Source organism: Melopsittacus undulatus, chromosome 3 (assembly GCF_012275295.1).
Source record: "Melopsittacus undulatus isolate bMelUnd1 chromosome 3, bMelUnd1.mat.Z, whole genome shotgun sequence".
Taxonomy (NCBI): Eukaryota; Metazoa; Chordata; class Aves; order Psittaciformes; family Psittaculidae; genus Melopsittacus; species Melopsittacus undulatus.
Window position 1 is genome coordinate 10,997,265 of NC_047529.1, and position 19,635 is coordinate 11,016,899.

A 19,635-nucleotide genomic window follows, 5' to 3' on the forward strand; every position below is an offset into this window, starting at 1 on the left:
AAGAGGCAGGCTCTGCGGGAGGCTAACTTACCATTTGTTGGGTTGTCCTCCACACCTAAATTTGGAGGAATACTTCTTTGGGGTTTCTTGGGGCAGTTGCTGTCTGAAGATGAAAAAACAGTGCCTGACATATAGTTTAACCTCAAAAAGTGCTTGGCAGCAGCAAGGATGGACACACAACATGTACTTAAAGCAGAGGAGACCCAGAGGCCTCTGATGTAGTGGAGTGAAAATAAGGCTTTGAATAGCCATGAGCCATGCTGCTTTGGAGAGGTGATAACAAATATATCAATAGCAGTTCTGTTGCCTCCAAAGCCACATACCTGACAGACAAATTATTGCACTGCTTCATATTGCTGAAATGGGCCAAAATTTTTTGTTTTACTTTTTGAAGGCTCTGAACTGCATGAGGTTTCCACTTAACCATGTATAAATAGGCACCCTGCTGCCATAATTAGCCTTAGCTCCAGGCACTGGTTTTCAACAGGGTTTGGAAAACCCTGCTATAAGCATACATACTTCAGCTATTTTGACTTTTTGACTGCTTTTTGACTGCTGCTGATCTACTTGAACAATTTCTCCCTGACATTCTTCTCTTCCTTACCTCCTTCCATGTCTTGCCCTACATTGGGATTGTAAGCTCTATGAGGCAGGTACTATAATTTTGTTCTGTTTGTTCTACCTCACTTAGCATAGTGGAGGGACCTGGGGCATCTAGTTGGTATAATCAAATAAATAATCATCATAACCTTTCCTCTGATCCCTGTGTCACAGTCTGTCTCAGCTTTTCCTGTGGGCTAGGTGTGTCACAGCTGCTTGGTCTAGGATGTTTTTGATTAAACTTACTACAAAAGAGATGGGTTTGCATATTGAATAAATCCCTGGTGTTAAATACATGCAGGATGAAATTAATTGTAAGAAGGAAACATTCTCCAGCTGATTTTCTTTCCATCTCTGGATGGGCCTTTTGAAATTCAGCATGAGGTTTGAGTGCTTGGCACCTCTTAGAAACCAGGTCATCTGAGTATTAGCATTCAGATGAGCATCCTAATGCCTCAGTCCTTTGAGTTTGCATATTCAGCATAAGCCAGAACACAGAGATTTTACAGCTCAAATAGTCAGGGCCAACCCAGTATTCTGGTAATTGTTTGACATAGAGATTTTGAATTTTAGCTTCTAAACATGTAGGCATACTCTGTGTCTGGGAATCCCACAGTGCCAGTGCACATGAAATATGCTTAATAGGAACTCCAGCTGGCTGGCAAAAAACCCCTGCAGCCAGATACATCCTGAGGATTTCTCTACAAAGAAGATGCTACAGCCTTATAAATGAACAGAGCTATTCCATTGAGTATAGTCAGGCTGCATCTTTAGCAGCTTCAATGATCCGAAGTACATAGTGTATTTGCATGTGTATGCTGTTCTTACTTGCAAGCCAATATCCAGAGTTGTCTCCTGGTCAATGGCCATATTCTAACAGGGTCAGTGTGCATCCATGTGGTACAAAAGCTTGAGTATTTTAAAATTATTTGCTCTTCTACCTTATAATATTCAAGCAGAGGAGACATCGAGTCAGCATTCCCAAAGTGATTTTGAACTCATTTAGAAACAAAGGATCAAACCACAGCAGGTAGCTATTTGCTTGCTAATCTATCAAACGGCTTTAATTCTTATTAGCAAAATTTTCTCATGATATAATAAGACAAATACCCTGGAAGTGTATTTGCATGGTCATAAACTTGCCAAGTCATGACAGCACTGTTTGTTTTTCCTCCTCCCTCTTCTTTCTAGCTGAGCCATTATCTGGACATTGTGGAAGTCAATATTGCACATCAGATTTCTCTGCGCTCAGAAGCATTTTTTCATGCAATGACCTCTCAGCATGAGTTGCAGGACTACCTCAGGAAAACCTCCCAGGCTGTAAAATTACTTAGAGAGAAAATCGCCCAGATTGACAAAGTAATGTGTGAAGGATCACTTCGAGTTTTAAGACTGTCACTCACCAGAAATAACTGTATAAAAGTATACAATAAACTGAAGTTAATGGCTACTGTACACCAAACACAGCCCACGGTACAGTTGCTGCTATCCACTTCTGAGTTTGTTGGAGCTTTGGACTTAATAGCAACCACACAGGAGGTGTTACAGCAGGAGCTTCAAGGCATTCACAGTTTCCGGTAGGTAATCATCTAGGAAATCACTAAAATGCAAGTAGAGCTGTAATATGTTGAGCACATTATGTTGGCTGGAAGGGTTTCTTTTACTTTCGTTTGTTCATTCTTGGAGAACATAGTACAAAAGGTACAAAATCTAAGTGTGGCATAAGCACTGTGACTCGTGCATGTGCTGGAAATCATTTTGAGGAGTGGAGTGAACTTCTGACATCTAAATGCTTTCTTTATACTCCATTCTTGTTTGCAGGTGGTTTAGGAGTAGAGCCAGGCACTGGCTGAACAATCTTGTAGCTGAGACATGGCTTCCAGGTAGAGATCTGCAGTCCTCATGCAGGCAGCACCCCAGAGATACTATGGGCTGGTGTCTTTAGTGACTGACCAAGGCTTGTGATATTACAGGAACATGCATGGAGCATATGTCACATAGGTCAGCCTCCAGCCTATGCTTGTGCTGGAAGAAGCTTTGGCAGGAAAATCCAGTGCTGAGCTATCAAACCATGGCTCAAAGTGTGGCCTGAGATTGACATCTGGTCAGATGGGATGATTTCAGCCATGTCTGCTCTTGTAGAGAGCAACCCCCATGGCCAGGGGTAGCTTCCTTTTGCTTCATCTGGCTGAGGAATCCCGTTCTGTGAGCTGCTGAAGTTGGGAAGGAGAGAAACAGTGGGAAGGTGCTGCCTAAGCTGCTGTTGCTACTGTTTTTTACCCATGTTTGCTAGCGTGATGGGAGTTAGTGAGTCCAAGGTCCTGTGCTGGCTGCTTCTGTTAACAGTGGATGCTTAGAGCTCCACCTGGGAGGTGCCACTGCACTGGGTAGGGTCCCCCTGTGATAGGCAAGAGTTTTAATACAGTGGAATGCTTTTATCTGATTTAAAATAAGCTATCATAACTATCATATAGAATTTAAAAGTGGGGTATACAAAGCTGCCACTATGGTGTGATGATAGCAGAAGTAGTCTATGTTAAATCAGCTCTGAAGCTTGCATCAGCCTGTTCAGAAGCTGTATACTTAGTTTTAGAACTTGATGCTGGTGGTGGTTGTGTTTTGTTCAGGGGTTATGTGGTTCCACAGCTCCGTGGTTCCAAGCTTGCACAATAAAAACATGGTTGTAGCTCAGTAATGTTCAAAACTGTATACTGTTACTTCTCTTTTTCATCTGTTTTCATGAGCTCCTTTTCTAACATCCCTTCTAGTTGGTTGGGAAAAAGACTCAAGTTTTATGTAGAAAAGATCTCAGAAAAAGTATTTTAAAATATAAAAAACTCCCTATATATATTTATGAAGAGCTAATATATAAATAGAATATATAAAATATATAAAAATATTTTTATAAATATCTGAATATAATATATAAATATAAACATTTTTATAAATATATATACTATAAACTATTGGAAGGGAAGTTCTTAGCAGCTGTTAGTCATTTTCTTTTAGCTTAGATGGGATGTCTTCAGATACCTCAGTGCAGTTTCTTTCCTCTTTACTGTTTCTACTCTTAACCACTTGATTATGGTGCACATCTCTCAACTGAGTCACATTTGTATTTACCTTGATGGTAATGAATGTACTTCTAAACCCCATGACAACATCAGTTAGTTGTGTTTTGCAATCAAGTAACCGACGTGCTGTGTCAGCAGAGTGTGCAATTCTGCTGTTACTGCGGTTGGTATGCATTATGTCCCAAGAATGTGCCAGTATCTTAAAACTGCACTTTGGAAGAGTTAAAAATAGTGATGTGAGTGGGAAGTGTCCCTTCTTCTTTGGATATTAATGGTTTAGGAAGGTGAGTCCCATAAAACCTAAGTCTTCACCTCCACAAGAGATGCAAGTGCAGTTGAGAAGCCCTGCACAGCTGTTCTCCCAGTGGCCTGCCTGTATAGTGTCTGGAGAGATAATGTGCCGTGGAGAGACGGAGATCCTGATCAAACTGCCCAGTAGAATGCTGTGTTTCTAAAAATAAATAGTATTTATAAAAAGATCTAAATTGATGGCAAACACAAATACTTCAGCTTTTTCCAAGAAACACCAAATGGACGTTCTTGCTTTGTTCTGGGCAAGAATGCTGCCGTTGTCAAGTGAGTTAAATGGCTGATTTGTTTTAGGAGGTTAACTCATTTTTCTAAATAATTAATATCTCTTCTCATTCATATACAAGAACTTTTCTATTTCTGTAATTTGTTTCTAATTATAGCAGAAAGTTAAAGCACCTTAATGGTGCTGTGGGGTTATAAATTGGTGTCTTTAATATAGGTTAATATCCCCAGTGATTTTATGTATCAGTCAGAACTGTGATTTTTGCTTGCTATTACTATAAGATAGAATTAAAGTTGTAACTGTTTCATCTTTTTAGTTTTACCAAATTTTAAATTTACCAATCTTTACAAAAAAAAAACAAGCCAATTTGAGAAAACTTACCATGTTCACTAAATTGCAAATGTGTACTACCAGTTTTTACACTGTTCTCTCAGTCCTTGTGGAGTTGTTGGAGTTACAGTGAGTTTTTCGCACAGGTATGCTGGCAAACCACACGTTTACACTTTTTTTAATACAGTAAAACACAGATACTTGGAAAAACAGTTCTCATCTGTGTATTTTTAAAGAACTTTTACCCTGCACTCCTAATTTGACATCAGAGGATTGTAGTTATTCAGTCACTGAAAGGACCCGATGTGTGGTTGGTACCTCTTAGATGATAATGGCCAAAATGTTTTGATGGTCTATGAATTAGGGTTTAACTTGTTCCTGCATCTTCGAGGGTGGAAGTAGTTCTTTTTGTTGTTAGGAGGTAGAACATCTTGGGCAAAGTGCTGGGGACTCTTGCTGGATGTTTCCATAAGCTGAGGTTTGAGAGGGTCGGTTATGGTGTGCTTCAGTGTATGCAGGCACAGTTACAGAAGTAATTTACTGAAGAGAAATTTGTGCTTACCTAAGTAGAAGCCTTTGTGTTGTAGATATTAATCTTGCAGTAAGTTTTGCAACTCCAGTCATTACATTGCAAGTAATAATCTTTAGGGTTTGTTTCTGTTTTGTTTGGTTTGACATATCCATGATGCAACTGGCTTGGATTTCCTAGAGGGCGTTTTTGCTTAAATTAGGTATTTGATATGTGTTCATTTTGTCTATCCCAGCCAGTTCTAGACCAACGATTTCCAAAGCAGGCACATCTCTGGTCATCTTAAAATTAAAGAAATTAATCTGCTTTGCTCAGATCCAGCAAGATTCATTCAGTTCAGATTAGTGCTGGGCCATGTGGGCTTCTGCAGGGAGGAGCAACTCTGGTATCATGCTTCCTCACACCCTAGTGCTGTCTTTGCCCTAGGTGGTCTGCAGAGCTGGGTGATGTGGGCTTTGCATTAGTACAGCAGTGCTCCTACCAGGGAGTCCCAAGGCATTTTTGCTGCTCTGTGCAAGCTAATGGTCCAGTTTACATCAGCACTAAATTAAAGCCAATGAGCCATGCGTGTTCATCACCCCTATTTTGTGTTCAGGTTAATCTAAAATACCACAGCTTTTGTTAATACTCATTGAAAAAGTGTCTATTTCTTTTTTTTCCTTCTTAAAAGAAGAAGCAGTCTGATTTTTGCAGATCCTTGGTGCTTGCACTGTCACTAGAAGTTGGAAAGCATGGTTGAAAGTGTTTGGCATGTCTGAAATTCTCACTTTTAATTTTACTCTGCTAAAAGTTTCTCTAGCTGCACAACTTCTAAAGACTGATCGACATTTCTGATGTGAGAAATTCCCTTGTGGGTCTGTATGACAACAGTCTGCAGAATATGTTTTAAAATCTGCAATGCATGGGAATAGTATTTTTAGTTTAGAGTAGCATAAAAATAGGAAATGTGAAAAGTGTTCTGAGTTCCCTGAGAGCCATTGTATCATTTAAAGCTATTACTGCATCTTAGTCATGTGGATTAAATCTGTGACCACATTAAAAGCTCAAATGTTTGAACTGGAAGAACTGATGAGCTGAGGAAATGGGCAAGCAAAAGAAGTATTCCTTCTTTTTAACACCTCTATACTGACAAGCATTGAGTATTCTCAGTTCTGGTTTGCTTCACTGGGAAGAGAGGTATGCAACACCTTCCAAAAATAAAGCCCTAATTCCAGTTTTTATCCTCCATCAGTATTCAAGTCCATATGTTTCACTGCAAGATGGTGGTGCCTCTGACAGATGCATGGTTTCAACTCCTCTAAGAAGTGAAAATTTGAGCCCCCCATTAAGCCAGCATTGATTGCATGGAAATTACCTGCTGGGTGGTTATTTTCTTCAACTGTGAGCTAATGATTCATTTGCAGGTTGATTATTTAGCTCATATCTCCATGGCTGTTTTTCTTAGGCACCTTGGCTCACAGCTTTGTGAACTGGAAAAGCTGATAGATAAAATGATGATTGCAGAGTTTTCGACGTATGCGCGCAATGATTTAAATAGACCCCTAGAAGATGATTGCCAAATTCTAGAAGAGGTATGTCTGTTATCAAAATAAACTCTGATGAATATGTTTGCATCTTTAACACACTTAATTAGCACTAACTAATGTGCTCAGCTCCCTAGCAGCAACATTATAATTTCATACTATTCCGCTTCTCCCCCTGCCCCCTTTTTTGTACTTGGTAAATAATTGTAACCAGCCTCATGGAGCTGCAATCCAGTTCCACTTTATTTTTTAAAAGTAATCAGTTCTCTTTTCTCTGATTAAATGTACTCAGTTCTTCATGAACCTCAGCCTGTAAGTGGAAAAGAACATGGACTCTCATATGTACTTGACTGTAAAATGTTAGCTTTGCAATGAAAGCTCATAGTTGCATGCTGTTCTCATTCTGTCTCCCTATGCATTTATGGGTGCTTATATCAAGCATATGGGTGCCCTGAATGCATGCTTCATTTGCAGTATATATATATATTCCTCATTCTCCTGAAGATCATAAACATCTGAAGATTAAGCTGTTGTGATTGCTTTCTAGCCAGGAAAAGATGTTTCTGGATTTTGCCTTCAGTGATTGCTAGACCCTGTTATCTCTTAGGTCTTGTTTCATCAATGGGTTTCATAAACCACTTAAATATTCCCATTTCTGCCCTGTAGTTTCTCCCCACCTTTGTGCTGCAGTATGATAACCTCTTGTTTGTGCTTGTGCAATTGTATTTAGTGCCATTCTTGCTCGGGGTAAGGAAACTCACTAATCTCTAGAAATACCCATGTTCTTAAGCACAAGTGGATGAGCACAACTGAGGAACAAGCATGAAAGGGGTTGTGAGGGACTCAGCTGGCATTGCCACAGGAGACTTTGTACAGTTGAAGTATGGCATTAGTCTCAAGGCCCTGGACTGATCTAAATACTCTTCACGGAGTGTTTGATAGATGAACTTACTGCTGTGCAATTTATTAAAACTGTTTTTTGTCCTCACCTTGATTTTTTTAGTGTGTTTGTTTTGGTTTTTTTAATTATTTTTTTTCTTTCTTGCTAGGAGAGACTTGTATCACTGGTATTTGGACTTCTAAAACAAAGAAAGCTGAATTTTTATGAAATATATGGAGATGAAATGATTATTACTGCAAAGAACATAATTAAACAGGTAAGCCAAACTCTTCCAACATGTCTGACAAGCTTGCCTCAACCCCTTACAAATTACTGTTCAAGTAGTTAAAGAACATCTCTAATAAAGTTTTGTGGTGGTGGATGGTCTCTCATCTAGAGCAGCTGAGCTTGCAGACACTAAGGAATACCTGAAAAAGAGAGGTCTGTTTGCAGAAAAGACCTTCTGGAAGGAGTAGGCAGCATGAGTACTGCACATCACAGCTTTCTCTGTACAGTTACCATTGTTGTGTATTACCTGGTTATTTGGCTTTCCCGAATAGTGTAGTTGGTTGTTGTAGCACTGTTTCAAAGACACCCAACAAAGAAAAAATCAAAAATCAAAACCACACCAAAAATCCCCCAAATCCTCTGAAAAACAAAACCTCCAAGTTCTTCATGTAGGTGCATAAAAGAGAATTTTAAATTTTGTCAGTTGAAACAATGGGTTTCCTAACAAATGCTATGTTAAATATTGCTTGCCTCAATGTTAGCACAGACCAAGCATAGGCACATGATAAAAGGTTGGAAAAAAAGTCTTGTCCACATTGGTGTGGTTATTTGCCATTTAGGATGGTGAATCTGTCTTTTCAAACCAAACTCTTTGTAGATCAGACCAGCTAAAACCAACAAATAAACAAAGTTCAGATGACTTCTGTGGGGGAAAACGCATGGACTAGTTTGGGCAGTGACCTGATGGCTTTTGTTTGCAAACAAAAACTTAGACTGAAATTTGAGCTTATGTTTGGTACTTTTAATTTTACTCATCTTAATTGTTTGTATGGGTATGTGAGGATGTTGTGTGTTTTTCTCCCCCAAAGGTATGTGATTATTTCAAGAGTCATGTTCTAATGTGTTATGAGTTACCTCTGATTTGTATCACAAAGGCTGGGGGATAATCAGGTTGTGGGTTTGCCATCAGATGAAGATACTCTCTTGTTCTCCTAATACAGTATGGTGTTCACAGCTGTCTTATGAACCAGATTGGGAGCCTAGCTTTTAAAAGTTGGGATTTTCGTTTTTAATTATTATTTTAATGTTTTTGTTTTAAGACAACAGATTAGCTCTCCCAATCCACTCCAGAGATTCTGTTGATCTGGTTGTGGGTGGGCATAGGTAATGTGGGCCCACACTGCCAGCATTGTGGCAGAATTAGAAGACAGACAGTGATGTGTGTGGATGCAGCCACCACTTCTTGTAAAGGACTTGGTGATGATGTGAGTACTTTCTCACTTGACTCCAATACAATTTAAACTGAGTTAAGCACTTCTGTACCTTGTTCTCTCCCTGCCTGAAAGCAGTGGAATGCTGGGCCAGGTTACTGCCCTCCTCCCTGAAAGATCAGCAGAGGGTGTGAGTGAGCACTGCTTTCTAGTCATGCTCTGTTACTGTAAGCCTGAAAAAACAAAGGCATACAGATGTGCTGGGGGCCTTCATATAAGGCTGAACACCAAAGAAAAATACACATGAATTATTAACACTGGGATAAAACTGTTCATCTGCCCATCAGACTCTATTGGCTTTTCACTTGCCTGTATCAGCAGTCATAAGGAGACTTTGTTTTCCCCCTTTAAATTCTTTGTTTAGTTGCATAATGGGTAGGTTTTCCTGCTCATTCTCAGCCATGAAGTGCTTTTGCTGTTCTACTGGGAACATCTGTCTTTATGTTGGATTTTTCAGGTGTCACCTCTGCTCATTAAATAGGCAAAGTTTAATTAACCTGCAGTGTAAGTTTGTATTGAATAGGGAAAATAGGATCGGAGTACTTTTGTGTGGTTTGTGCAACACTTATTGTGGCCTATCGTCTTAACTCTTAGATATATATTTCTTTAATAAGGAAACTGTTTCCTTCCTAGGTCTCAAATGTGTTTCCTGTTCAAATGCATTGCTTCACTGGCTCTTGTTAGTAATTTGGTAGCACTTTAAGGCCAGAGGGGTGAAAGAGCAGAGGTTTGTAAGCACCAAACACACTGCATAGTTGAGAACCAAAGTGTGTTTTTAAGAAGCTTCTGTACTGACCACCATTATTCAAAACACATGTAGAATCCATGAAGTTTGAGGTGGCAGCCCCCAGTCATCATCTAGATTGTACATTCTCACTTAAAGGCGAGTTCAAATGCTACGGACTCATTTGATGAGGTTATTTATTGATTGGCATTTGGAAGAAAATGCCTAATTCAGTCTGAATGGAGGTGATTTGTACCTAGGGCTTGTGAGTAATGTGAAAAGAGATCAGTGAAATTGCTGTAAAACAGTAGATGTGTTTGGAATGAAAATTGATAGTAGCAATAAGGATGTGGAGCAATCTAGAGACAGAGGCAGGTGGTGAAGAGGTCAGACAGACAGCAAATACCATGTCTGCTAGGAGAGCAGTTGAAACTGGGGCTGCCTTAACATTTGAAAGCACAAGACTGTAGGTGTGTGCTTCCACACTTCTCTGGTGCTGTTGTAGGTTAGTTCTAAAGTCCTGTATTTAAAGCTGAAAAGGAAGTCAGCCAACATGTTCCAAAGTCAATCACTTTGGAAGGAGGAAGAATATGGCTTCTGAAGCACCTGACTTGAGAGACGGTTTTGAAACAGTGCTTAGCATCCATGCTCAGCAGAGCAGGTACCTTTAAGATGGAGCCATTGTGCTCTCCGGAGCTTTAATACACACTTGGGAACATTTTGATCATCTGTATTTTCAAAATAGATGTTTTTGGGGGTGGTTTCTGTGGGGGCTTTGTTGTTTTTAGAGAAACAAGTTGTTAACTGATACAAATCTGTATTATTTTAGTTTTGTGTGTTATTGAACTCAGCAGTGGTTAGAAAGAAGCTAAGATCTTTTTTTGTTTTGTTTTTTCCCCCTTTAATTTTGACAGTGTGTGGTTAATACGGTATCGCAGATAGAAGAAATAGATACAGAAGTGGTTGTTAAGTAAGTATACAGCCAAATCTGGTTTTTTGGTGGTGGTGGGTGGGGATAGGAGATGGATGTTGTTTAGCATAGGTAAGCTTAACATTCTAATTTATGGTTAAATGTCCCTGTAAGGATTATCCTTTTCTTTCAGTTTAAACCTCTGCTTCTGTTTGCCTCTGTGAGGATAATGTGTGTTCCCCTTCTTATTCAGATTCTAATGTGACCTTAAACTTACCTTTCTAGAATTCAGAGCATCTCATTGTATGAAGCATAAACTGTTGTATTTATTCATGTATCTCTTAACTACTTGAAAGCATTTCATATTGTCGTGACTTGGGATTTTGTACTAAAATGTGTCAGTAGTTTTGCTACATCCTGCATAGATGAGAATAGGAGGCATCCAGAGAGGAGACCAGGCAAATTCAGCCTTCAGACTGGTCCAGCAGGAACCTCACAAAGCCCAAGAAAGGCAAATGCCAAGTTCTTGGCATCTTGTGCCTTGGGAGAGGAGCAACCCTTTGCAAGATGAGAGGGCAGAGCTGGCTGGCTTCAGAGCAGCTTTGCAGGGCATGACGTGGTGGAGAACTGTTTGACCATGGACCAGCAGCATGTCCTTGCAGCCACAACCTGGGCCATGTTTGCATAGCCTGTGAGTCAAGGAACAAGAAAGACATTGAGGTCCAGCAGAGGACACTGGGTTGAGGCTGAAACATGGAGTGTAGGAAGAGCAGCCTGGAGAGGGAAAAACTCAGGGCAGAACTGTCCACAGCTACCCCATGGGAGGGTTATAGCAGACCTGTAGACAGAGCCAGGCTCCTCCCAGAGGTGTGCAGGGGAAGGACAGGGGGTGATGAGCACATGAAATATGGTAAATGCTAATTGAATCTTAGGAAAAATGTGATCCTTATAAGGATGATCAAACACTGGAACAGGGGCCCAGAGAATCTGTGGGATCTCTGTTCTGAGACATAGTCAGGCCTTTGACTGGGCATGGCCCGGAGCAGCCCAGTCTAGTTGGCCATGCGTTGAGCAGGGTTTGGATAAGGGGTCCCAGCTCCAGAGGCCCCTGCAGCTACTGTTTTGCTGGAGCTCTGCAGTTTGTTTTGCTGAGCAAAGGGTTACCCCAAGGTAATAAAAACAGACCAGCTGATAAAGCAAAATGAGTGACAGGACCTCCATGGGATTCATACCCGATTGGGAAAAGACTGGACACAGGTAATTTTTAAACACTGGATATTTGCTCACCATTCTCCAATGTTTACTGCTCTGCTGTTGGATCCTAACTGTGTTAACTGGGTTTAAATTTCGTTCTGTCAATGACTTTTCTGCCCTCTGCCACAAACAGCTGACTTGCACTTTCATAGCAGAAGTGGTCTCATTGCAGAGCAACAAAATGGGCTTAATAACATAGCTTTTGTAACACAGAGTATTTTCTTCCATTTTTTTTCCTCCTTTTCCTCACATGATTTGTGAGAACATTATTAACCCCCTCCCTTGCTGGTAATACATGCCTATCCTAGGGAAAAGGACAGTATTCTCTGGAAAAAACCTAATGATGAATGTGAGGCTTTCACTGTGTTAGTGTGATCTATTTTTATATATCTCCTTTTCCATTCTGCTTGCATACATTCTGTTGATAGTGACTGTTCAGGTGATGTCTGTTGTTCTGCCAGATAAAAGTCTACACTGTTTTCCTTGTATCTACAGTATTTTTATTATGTGCCAGTAGGCATCATGGCCAGTCAGCATTTCTGCTTTACTGAATACTGCTCTTTTTTTAGGCTTGCAGACCAAATGAGGATGATGAATTTTCCTCAGTGGTTTGATTTACTGAAGGATATTTTTTCCAAGTTTACCATCTTCCTCAAGAGAATAAAGGTAAGACATTCATTTACCAAGAGCTTCACATACATGGAATGAAGCTACTTCTCATTCAAAGTCTTAAGATGCTGGTTTTGCGTATGGAGTTTCAAACTTTTGATTGAAAGAAGGATATGTGAATATCAGCGTTCAGGACAAAAATGATTAGTGCTAACAAAGAGAGCAATGGGAAGGAGATAATACCTCTTGTTGCGTGATTACATCCATTTCAGGCTGCTAGGGATTAGGACAGAACTTTTGTGTGTGTAAGATTGCTCCAAATGAGGTTTCTTTCACCGTTCTCAGAAACATCTGATACTGGTTACGGTCTTAGACAGATGGGTCTGCCTCTGAATGCTAATTACAGAACAGAAAATAAAGCCAGGATTTAGTGTTGTTTTGTAGATAAAAGAACATTTTCTAGCACAAGCCTGTGGCACAGAGTTTGGGGATTTGTTTTTTGTAATAAATGTCATCTTTCTTTCTAGGCAACATTAAATACTATCCGTAGCGTGGTTTTCTTGGTTCTAGACAAGAACCAAAAAAACAGAGACCTGGAGGACACCTTACAAAAGAACTCTAAGGATAGTACGGTAGACACAGAAGTGGCTTACCTGACTCATGAAGGCATGTTCATAAGCGATGCATTCAGCGAAGGGGACCTTCCACCTGTAGCAGCTGACACTACCTCTCAAAGAAACACTTCTCCAAACAGTGAGCCGTGTAGCAGCGATTCGGTTTCTGAACCAGAGTGCACTACTGATTCCTCATCCAGCAAAGAGCAAACCTCGTCCTCAGTTACTCCAGGGGCAGTCGAGATGATGTGAGTAAAATCACAACTTTATGATGTATCAGAAACAAGGTGTTAGGTGCAGGCAGTTGTTTCTAATGATACAGTAGAAATACAGATACTTTTCTAGATAAGTGCAGTGGCTCTCCACCATCACCCCTAAAGATTGCCATCAGATTGCACTGTCCCCAGGTCACCTTTGTTTCATTTATTTGCCTTATTTTCACTTCTGTGTCTATTAGTACGGGGACTGATTATGTCACTTCTTACAGAAAAGGACCCCTCTCCATCTGCTGTGCTGGGGAGCCCACTTCTGTAGAGAGCAGGAGAGATGCAAGCCTAGCCTACATTAAAGATGTGGTTTGTCATGCCTTTAACAGGCAGAAGCATCTTTGTTCATTGAGGCTATTTTTTCCCTGGGTTTTTTTTGTATGCTGGCTTTATGGAACAAATATAAATTCCATGCAGCCATCTCAGTAAATAAATAGATACATTCTAGAGAAAAACCTGCTCTTCATTGTCACTGTTTAACTACAATTAAATAAATCCATCTCGCTTGTTACCCTGCTGAAAGATGGAAGGTGGCAAGTGGCCTGCTTCCTGTAGCTGATTGATACTCAAGTGTCTATACTTTGTTGTACCCAATTGTCAGCTTTGAAAGAAACCTTCTCCTTCAAATCAAAATGCTGCTGAAGGAGATAGATCTAAAATAAATATGTAAATAAAAATTCAAGCTTCTGTATGTCAAAACATCTGTTGTATGCTGGAAGAGAAATGCAATGTGGAGTTTAGGGCTAGAGTGAGGAGCTGGGAAGGAGAAAGGGGTTGGATCTGAACTGGTCTGGAGCACTTCGCCAAGTTTGCTAAAAATACCCCACGCAGTTAGAGCTCTTGAGCAATAAAGTTGTTTCTGAGGCTGGTTGCATAACTTTGCTCTGAAATGAACTCACTTCATCCCTCTTCTGGTTTTCTTTCCACCTCTGCTCTGTGTTTGGAACAGGCTGATAAAATCACACAGTTAGAACAATGTTAGCCCAGTTGCTGCTCTGTAGCCTCTCAGGTTCTCTCATACAGTCTCTTGAGTAACCACACCAGACCAGAAGATCTTAACTAATCACCTGAATGTCAGGGTTGTGCTAATGGCTGGCCTCTATACAGCAAGCAATAATAAAATATGTTTTTAAAAAGCACTGAGTTAGGAGTCTGAAGTGTAAAGAGCTAATAGAATGATAATCTATAGATCAAAGTCATGGGGAGTGCAGAGTGTATGTTTTAGGCCTTACACTTACATAGGAAGAAAAATGTGATTTATCTGTCACATGCTTGCAGTGCTCAGGTGTTACGGGAGCTGGGTAAATTTTAGCTCAGTAAATAATTACTGTATTTAATATTGTATTAGTAATGGCTATGTTGTGTTTTCTCTTAGATCATTAATAGCAATTAGAGTGTGGATTTAAAATGAAATATCAGGATGTGCAGTTGTGCATTTCCTTCTTAAAGGGTCTGACATGACACTGACAGCAACTTAAAAGTTCCCAACTGTACCAAGTGACTTTGGTGACTGACTGTCTGCATTAGACAGTTGCTGCAAGGCTCTTTCTTCTTTCAACCTGTGAGCAGAAACACTGTTTTTCTGATAAACTGATGCTCAGCCAATTGGTTCTGTCATTTATAGGATCAGTGATGACATGAAGCTGACTGACCTGGAGCTGGTCAGGCTGGCGAACAATATTCAAGAGTTACTTTATAATGCCTCTGATATCTGCCATGATCGTTCAGTCAAGTTCCTCATGGCAAGAGCAAAGGTAAGGAGCATGGCTCAGACTGCTGTTGGTGTCTCGTCCTTAATGAGAATTTACTCCTAAATTGCTGGTTTAATGAGTAAGAGTTCTGAAATAGCATTCTCAATTGAGATGAAGTAACCTAACCATTCTGTGAACTGTTCCTGCTGCCTCAGGCACTTGATCTGAATGCCCAGAGCACACAGGCATTACCATACTGTGTCATTGTAAGGCAATGTGGATTTCTGCTGCTTTCTTTTTTTAAATATACTGACTTGCTGTTTTTGAAGCTCTGTGCAGAGAATGCAAATGTATGACAAGGTGGCAGCTTGCACTGCAGTCTGCCTTCTCTGTCCTATATAGGGTTAAGTGATTTGCCTCTTAAAATACACTATAGTAGCCACAAGACATGCTGAGTTATTCCTTTATGTTTCTGAATTTGCCTCCTTACAATGGTTTCCTTTACACACAGGATGGCTTCCTAGAGAAGCTGAATTCCAGTGAGTTTGTTACTCTTTCTCGCTTGATGGAAGGCTTTATCTTAGAAACTGAGCAGATCTGCGGCAGGAAAAGTATGTCCTTGCGAGGAGCACTGCAGAGTCAAGCCAATAGATTTGTGAACAGATTCCATGAGGAGAGGAAGACAAAGCTAAGGTATCTGGACAGAAGATCTTTGTGTTCTTACATGAATAACTTTATCAGTCGGATGCCAGGCAAACACAATCTCTTGTTGCCTGAAAGACTAGTAAGCCAGAACACTGGTACTTAAGAGCAGGGGGTGAAAAAAAATGTATGAAACACCAAATATTTTTAGTTGGCTTAGCCTTACACTGTTTTCATAATTTAATTTCTTCAGACTGGATTGTTACACTTAGGATCATACTTACCTAAATGAGGACAGTAATTAGCTACAGGAAGTACTCAGGACTGACATCGAAGGGCAGGATTGCTTTGTCTTAGGGGTTAAGTAACGCGCATCAAGTCTGTTCATTCTCATCCATCAAAAGCTCTTAAAATTCCATGATTTACACATCACTTCAGTGGCAGTGATCTCATAAGAATCGTTATTGCCTAGTGAAGTCTTTTCTCCTCTATGATAGATGGAGTGAACAAACTCTGATAGCTCTAAGCCAACACTGTGTTTTTCTGGTTTGCTCCTGCTGGTTGTTGGACACCTCTTCCTAATGAAGATGAATAGCATAACATTTTGGGCAAGTGGCTTTGTTTAAGTTACTGTAGCTTTGATTCCAAGGTATTACAGGCAGGAGAAGTGTCAAGACAAGGCATTTCATTTTCTCAGCCTCCTCTCTTTTGTGTTTTTAACTAGCCTGCTTTTGGACAATGAGCGCTGGAAGCAAGCTGAAGTTCCTGCCGAGTTTCAGGATCTTGTTGATTCAGTGTCAGATGGCAGAATATCTCTTCCTGAAAAAAAGCCAGCAGGTGTGTATCTTCAGACCTACTGTTAGCTGAGTTATTAGCATCAAATGTTGCTATGCTGTAGAATGGTGATGGATTTAATCCAATATCACTCTTGATCTGTGTTTGCTCGCTGTCTTTGAAACTTCTTGTGCTGAACTTAAAAGAGTATTTATTTATTGAAACCCATTGAAGTGTTAGCACAGGGAAAGAGCTACTTTTTTATACAAGTATTCCCAGTGTAGAGACTTACGCTCTTTGCATAAATTTAGTCTTTCCCCAGAACGTACCACTGAAGTGTTGCAAGGGACCAAGGAGTACGAGTGTGTGCTCAGCCCCCTTGTGTTAAACAAAGCTTGCTCCTTCACATTACTTCATCTGCCAGTTGTTCAAATGAAAGGCAGCGTGCTATGTGGCTGCTCATGGAAGTGAAAACTCATGTACATTCAATTATTTACCTTGCCACAGAAACCTCATTTGAACTCAGACAAGTCACTTTTTACTCCTCATGCCCCATTTTCCTGTGTGCAAAGTGGGAATGGATAATGCATTCTTACCTTGTGGGGATACTCATCCAATATTGCAGTGATTAATGTGTGTGAACAGCTAGAAGAAGAAGAAACCATACATAGAGAGGAAGGGAAATGGCAGTAGATGAGCGAGTGAATAGAAAATAAGGTAATGTCACGGTGGAGAAACCCTGATCCTTCAACAGGTATATAGCAGATACAGAGTGTATTAGGCAGTAATCACTCCAGTTATTGAACACGACACCAAAATATGTTTGTCGACCATTGCTCTTAAACTAAGCTCTTGCAGCTTCCTTCAAGAAGATAGGAAACTTGTGGCGTGAAAAACTGCATCAGGAAGAGCTTCTGCTATGAACCCTGAGGAAGAAGTGTTTGAAACTAAAATATTAATGTACACAGCAAGTCAGTTGAGACTGTATAGTAGAAAACCCAGTGACTTTTCCTGCTTTTCTTCTTCTATTTGTAACCTTGTATTTGAAGTTTCTAAGTATATGACAACTGTGGGGCTTTAGGGGATTTTTGGTCTAAAATGCTATCAGATGACAAAGTAACTTTACAGGTTGTACTAATTAGAATGGGTGACCAACTGGATAATAAATACTGTAAAAGAGAGCAGTGCTCCAAGGATTGATGGTGTTTTTTCCCAAGACTTAGCAAGGGAACACTAGATTTTTAGAAACTAGCATTTTTTGTGCTTGTTTTTAGTTCAACTTGTCCCTTTTCCTTTCTTGCCAACATATCTAGCTACTGAAGAAAGAAAGCCAGCTGAATTCCTTATTGTTGAAGGACAAAAATATGCAACAGTTGGGTAAGATGCACTCTTTTCTGTTATCAGTGTGTTAGTTGGCAAGAGCTTTTGAGTAGAACTGGGATGAATACTAACAGCTTTAAGTCTTTTAAAGATACAAAAACCCTTCTCTTTCCACAGACTAGTTTCTGTTTAGTTCCCAAACAGTTCTAAAACATTGCAAGCTCTTCTGTGCATTAAAATGCTGTTTCTTCTCTGAAATTTATGGTTTCATTAGTTTTTATTTCCCCAACCCCTCAATTATTTAATGAAAACATATAGTTATGGAAATACAGGTTTGTCTTCATACCACACTTCTTATTTCTTGCACTATGGGTAATCTCTGTTAAAGTCATAGAATCATATAATAGTTTGGGTTGAAAGGGACCTTTAGAAGTCATTTAGTCCCCATCCCTCTCCTAAAATATCTGTTCTCATCCTTCTGATAAGCCCCCTTTAAGTACTCAAAGGCTGTAATAAGGTTTCTCTACACTGAACAGCCCCAAAACACATGAGTCTACTAGTGAATGATTGCTTATCTTACTCAGGATAAGAAATAAGATCTGAGGTGTCTCAGAAGCTGCATACACTGTTGCTTTGGATTGGAAAGTAGTTTCTTAAAGCTGGTTGCATCAAAGTCATTTTAAAATATGGTACATCTTTCCTTTGAAAGCACGCTGTGTTTCCAACAGCTGTGAGGCTTGAGCATTAAATATGCATGAGAGCGTGTTTGGGGAGGGAGTAAAACCTGCAAGGTCTCACTCCCCAGAGTCTTAACAGTTTACCCCAAACTTAAAAGTTCTGATTTACATAATGTCTTTGACCAGCTGTCATTTTATGAGTTGCTTCACGATGATATCATTGTTCAATTAGAAGCAGAAGCTGATGGCTCAGAATTTCTGTGCCAGCCAACTGATATCATTGTAAAAGATCATTTCAGGTTGAGTAGAAGCATTTGAACGTGCTTTAAAGGATAAAATTGACTTAATGGATGATGTGCTTGATAATCCATCTCTGCTTATTTGAAACTTGATATATTTGGCTTTGTGAAGCAATTGCCAGCTTCATGTTGGTGCATGTATTTGTTTCGGTTCTACACATTTTTGCATAGAGTTTCGTTGTATTTAATCAAATAAAATGCATTCATGAAAAGAAGCCCAAATAATTCTCCAGGTATTTATATTCCAGTTCATTGTTCATCATCTTTCTGCACTCTGCTGCTGCAAGGAAGAAAGAGATTTAACTTTTTGAAATGTTAGACTATCTACTCTGAACATTTGATCTTGCCTTTGTTTTCTTGCCCCCTGTGTATTTGAATTCAAAGGAGCATACCTGCTCTTTGTGGAGCCTTATGGATTCCATACAGTAGCTCCCAAATTCTCCAAAGTCTGCTGAATTCAAGGGAAATTGAAGGTGTTGAGGATCTTTGAATATTTTGTGCCTTTTCTTCAAAGCTGCTTTCTCTGTTTCTGACTCTGTAGCATTCATTGCATCCTTTTAGTGGTGGTTGGTTTCTGCATTCTCTAGATTTTTATACGTGCTCAAAATTGGCCAGAATTATACAGCTGAATAAGACAGGAGCTTTGCATTATTTCTCCCCTGCCAACATCTACATGAAGACTTCTAGTTCCACTAGAACCACTAGTAGCTTTTTGGGAGATTAGAAGGTTATATCAAGGAACCTCAGAGATTTTCTCTCACATACATGAAATACTTTTCCAGATGCAACCCTATGGAGTTGGGTATTCTTTATAACCATCATTATGTGTATCTTCTTTTATGTTTTACTTCTGTGCCAGCTCAGTTAGTGGGTTTATTTAATGCT

The 19,635-nt window shown here is 39.9% G+C and overlaps 1 protein-coding gene across 5 annotated transcripts in view; it reads left to right on the top strand.

The window, feature by feature from the left end:
- The window catches only part of VPS54 (VPS54 subunit of GARP complex), a 51,906-nt gene that overhangs the window by 18,110 nt on the left and 14,161 nt on the right, over positions 1 to 19,635 (top strand). For all 5 annotated transcript variants that reach the window (XM_034061025.1, XM_034061026.1, XM_034061024.1 and 2 more), the window contains 10 exons: positions 1,792 to 2,177; positions 6,513 to 6,639; positions 7,641 to 7,748; positions 10,609 to 10,664; positions 12,428 to 12,524; positions 12,995 to 13,329; positions 14,972 to 15,101; positions 15,550 to 15,731; positions 16,405 to 16,517; positions 17,768 to 17,831. In XM_034061025.1, the coding sequence (XP_033916916.1) occupies positions 1,792 to 2,177; positions 6,513 to 6,639; positions 7,641 to 7,748; positions 10,609 to 10,664; positions 12,428 to 12,524; positions 12,995 to 13,329; positions 14,972 to 15,101; positions 15,550 to 15,731; positions 16,405 to 16,517; positions 17,768 to 17,831 (1,598 nt within the window). The remainder of the gene's footprint in view (positions 1 to 1,791; positions 2,178 to 6,512; positions 6,640 to 7,640; positions 7,749 to 10,608; positions 10,665 to 12,427; positions 12,525 to 12,994; positions 13,330 to 14,971; positions 15,102 to 15,549; positions 15,732 to 16,404; positions 16,518 to 17,767; positions 17,832 to 19,635) is intronic.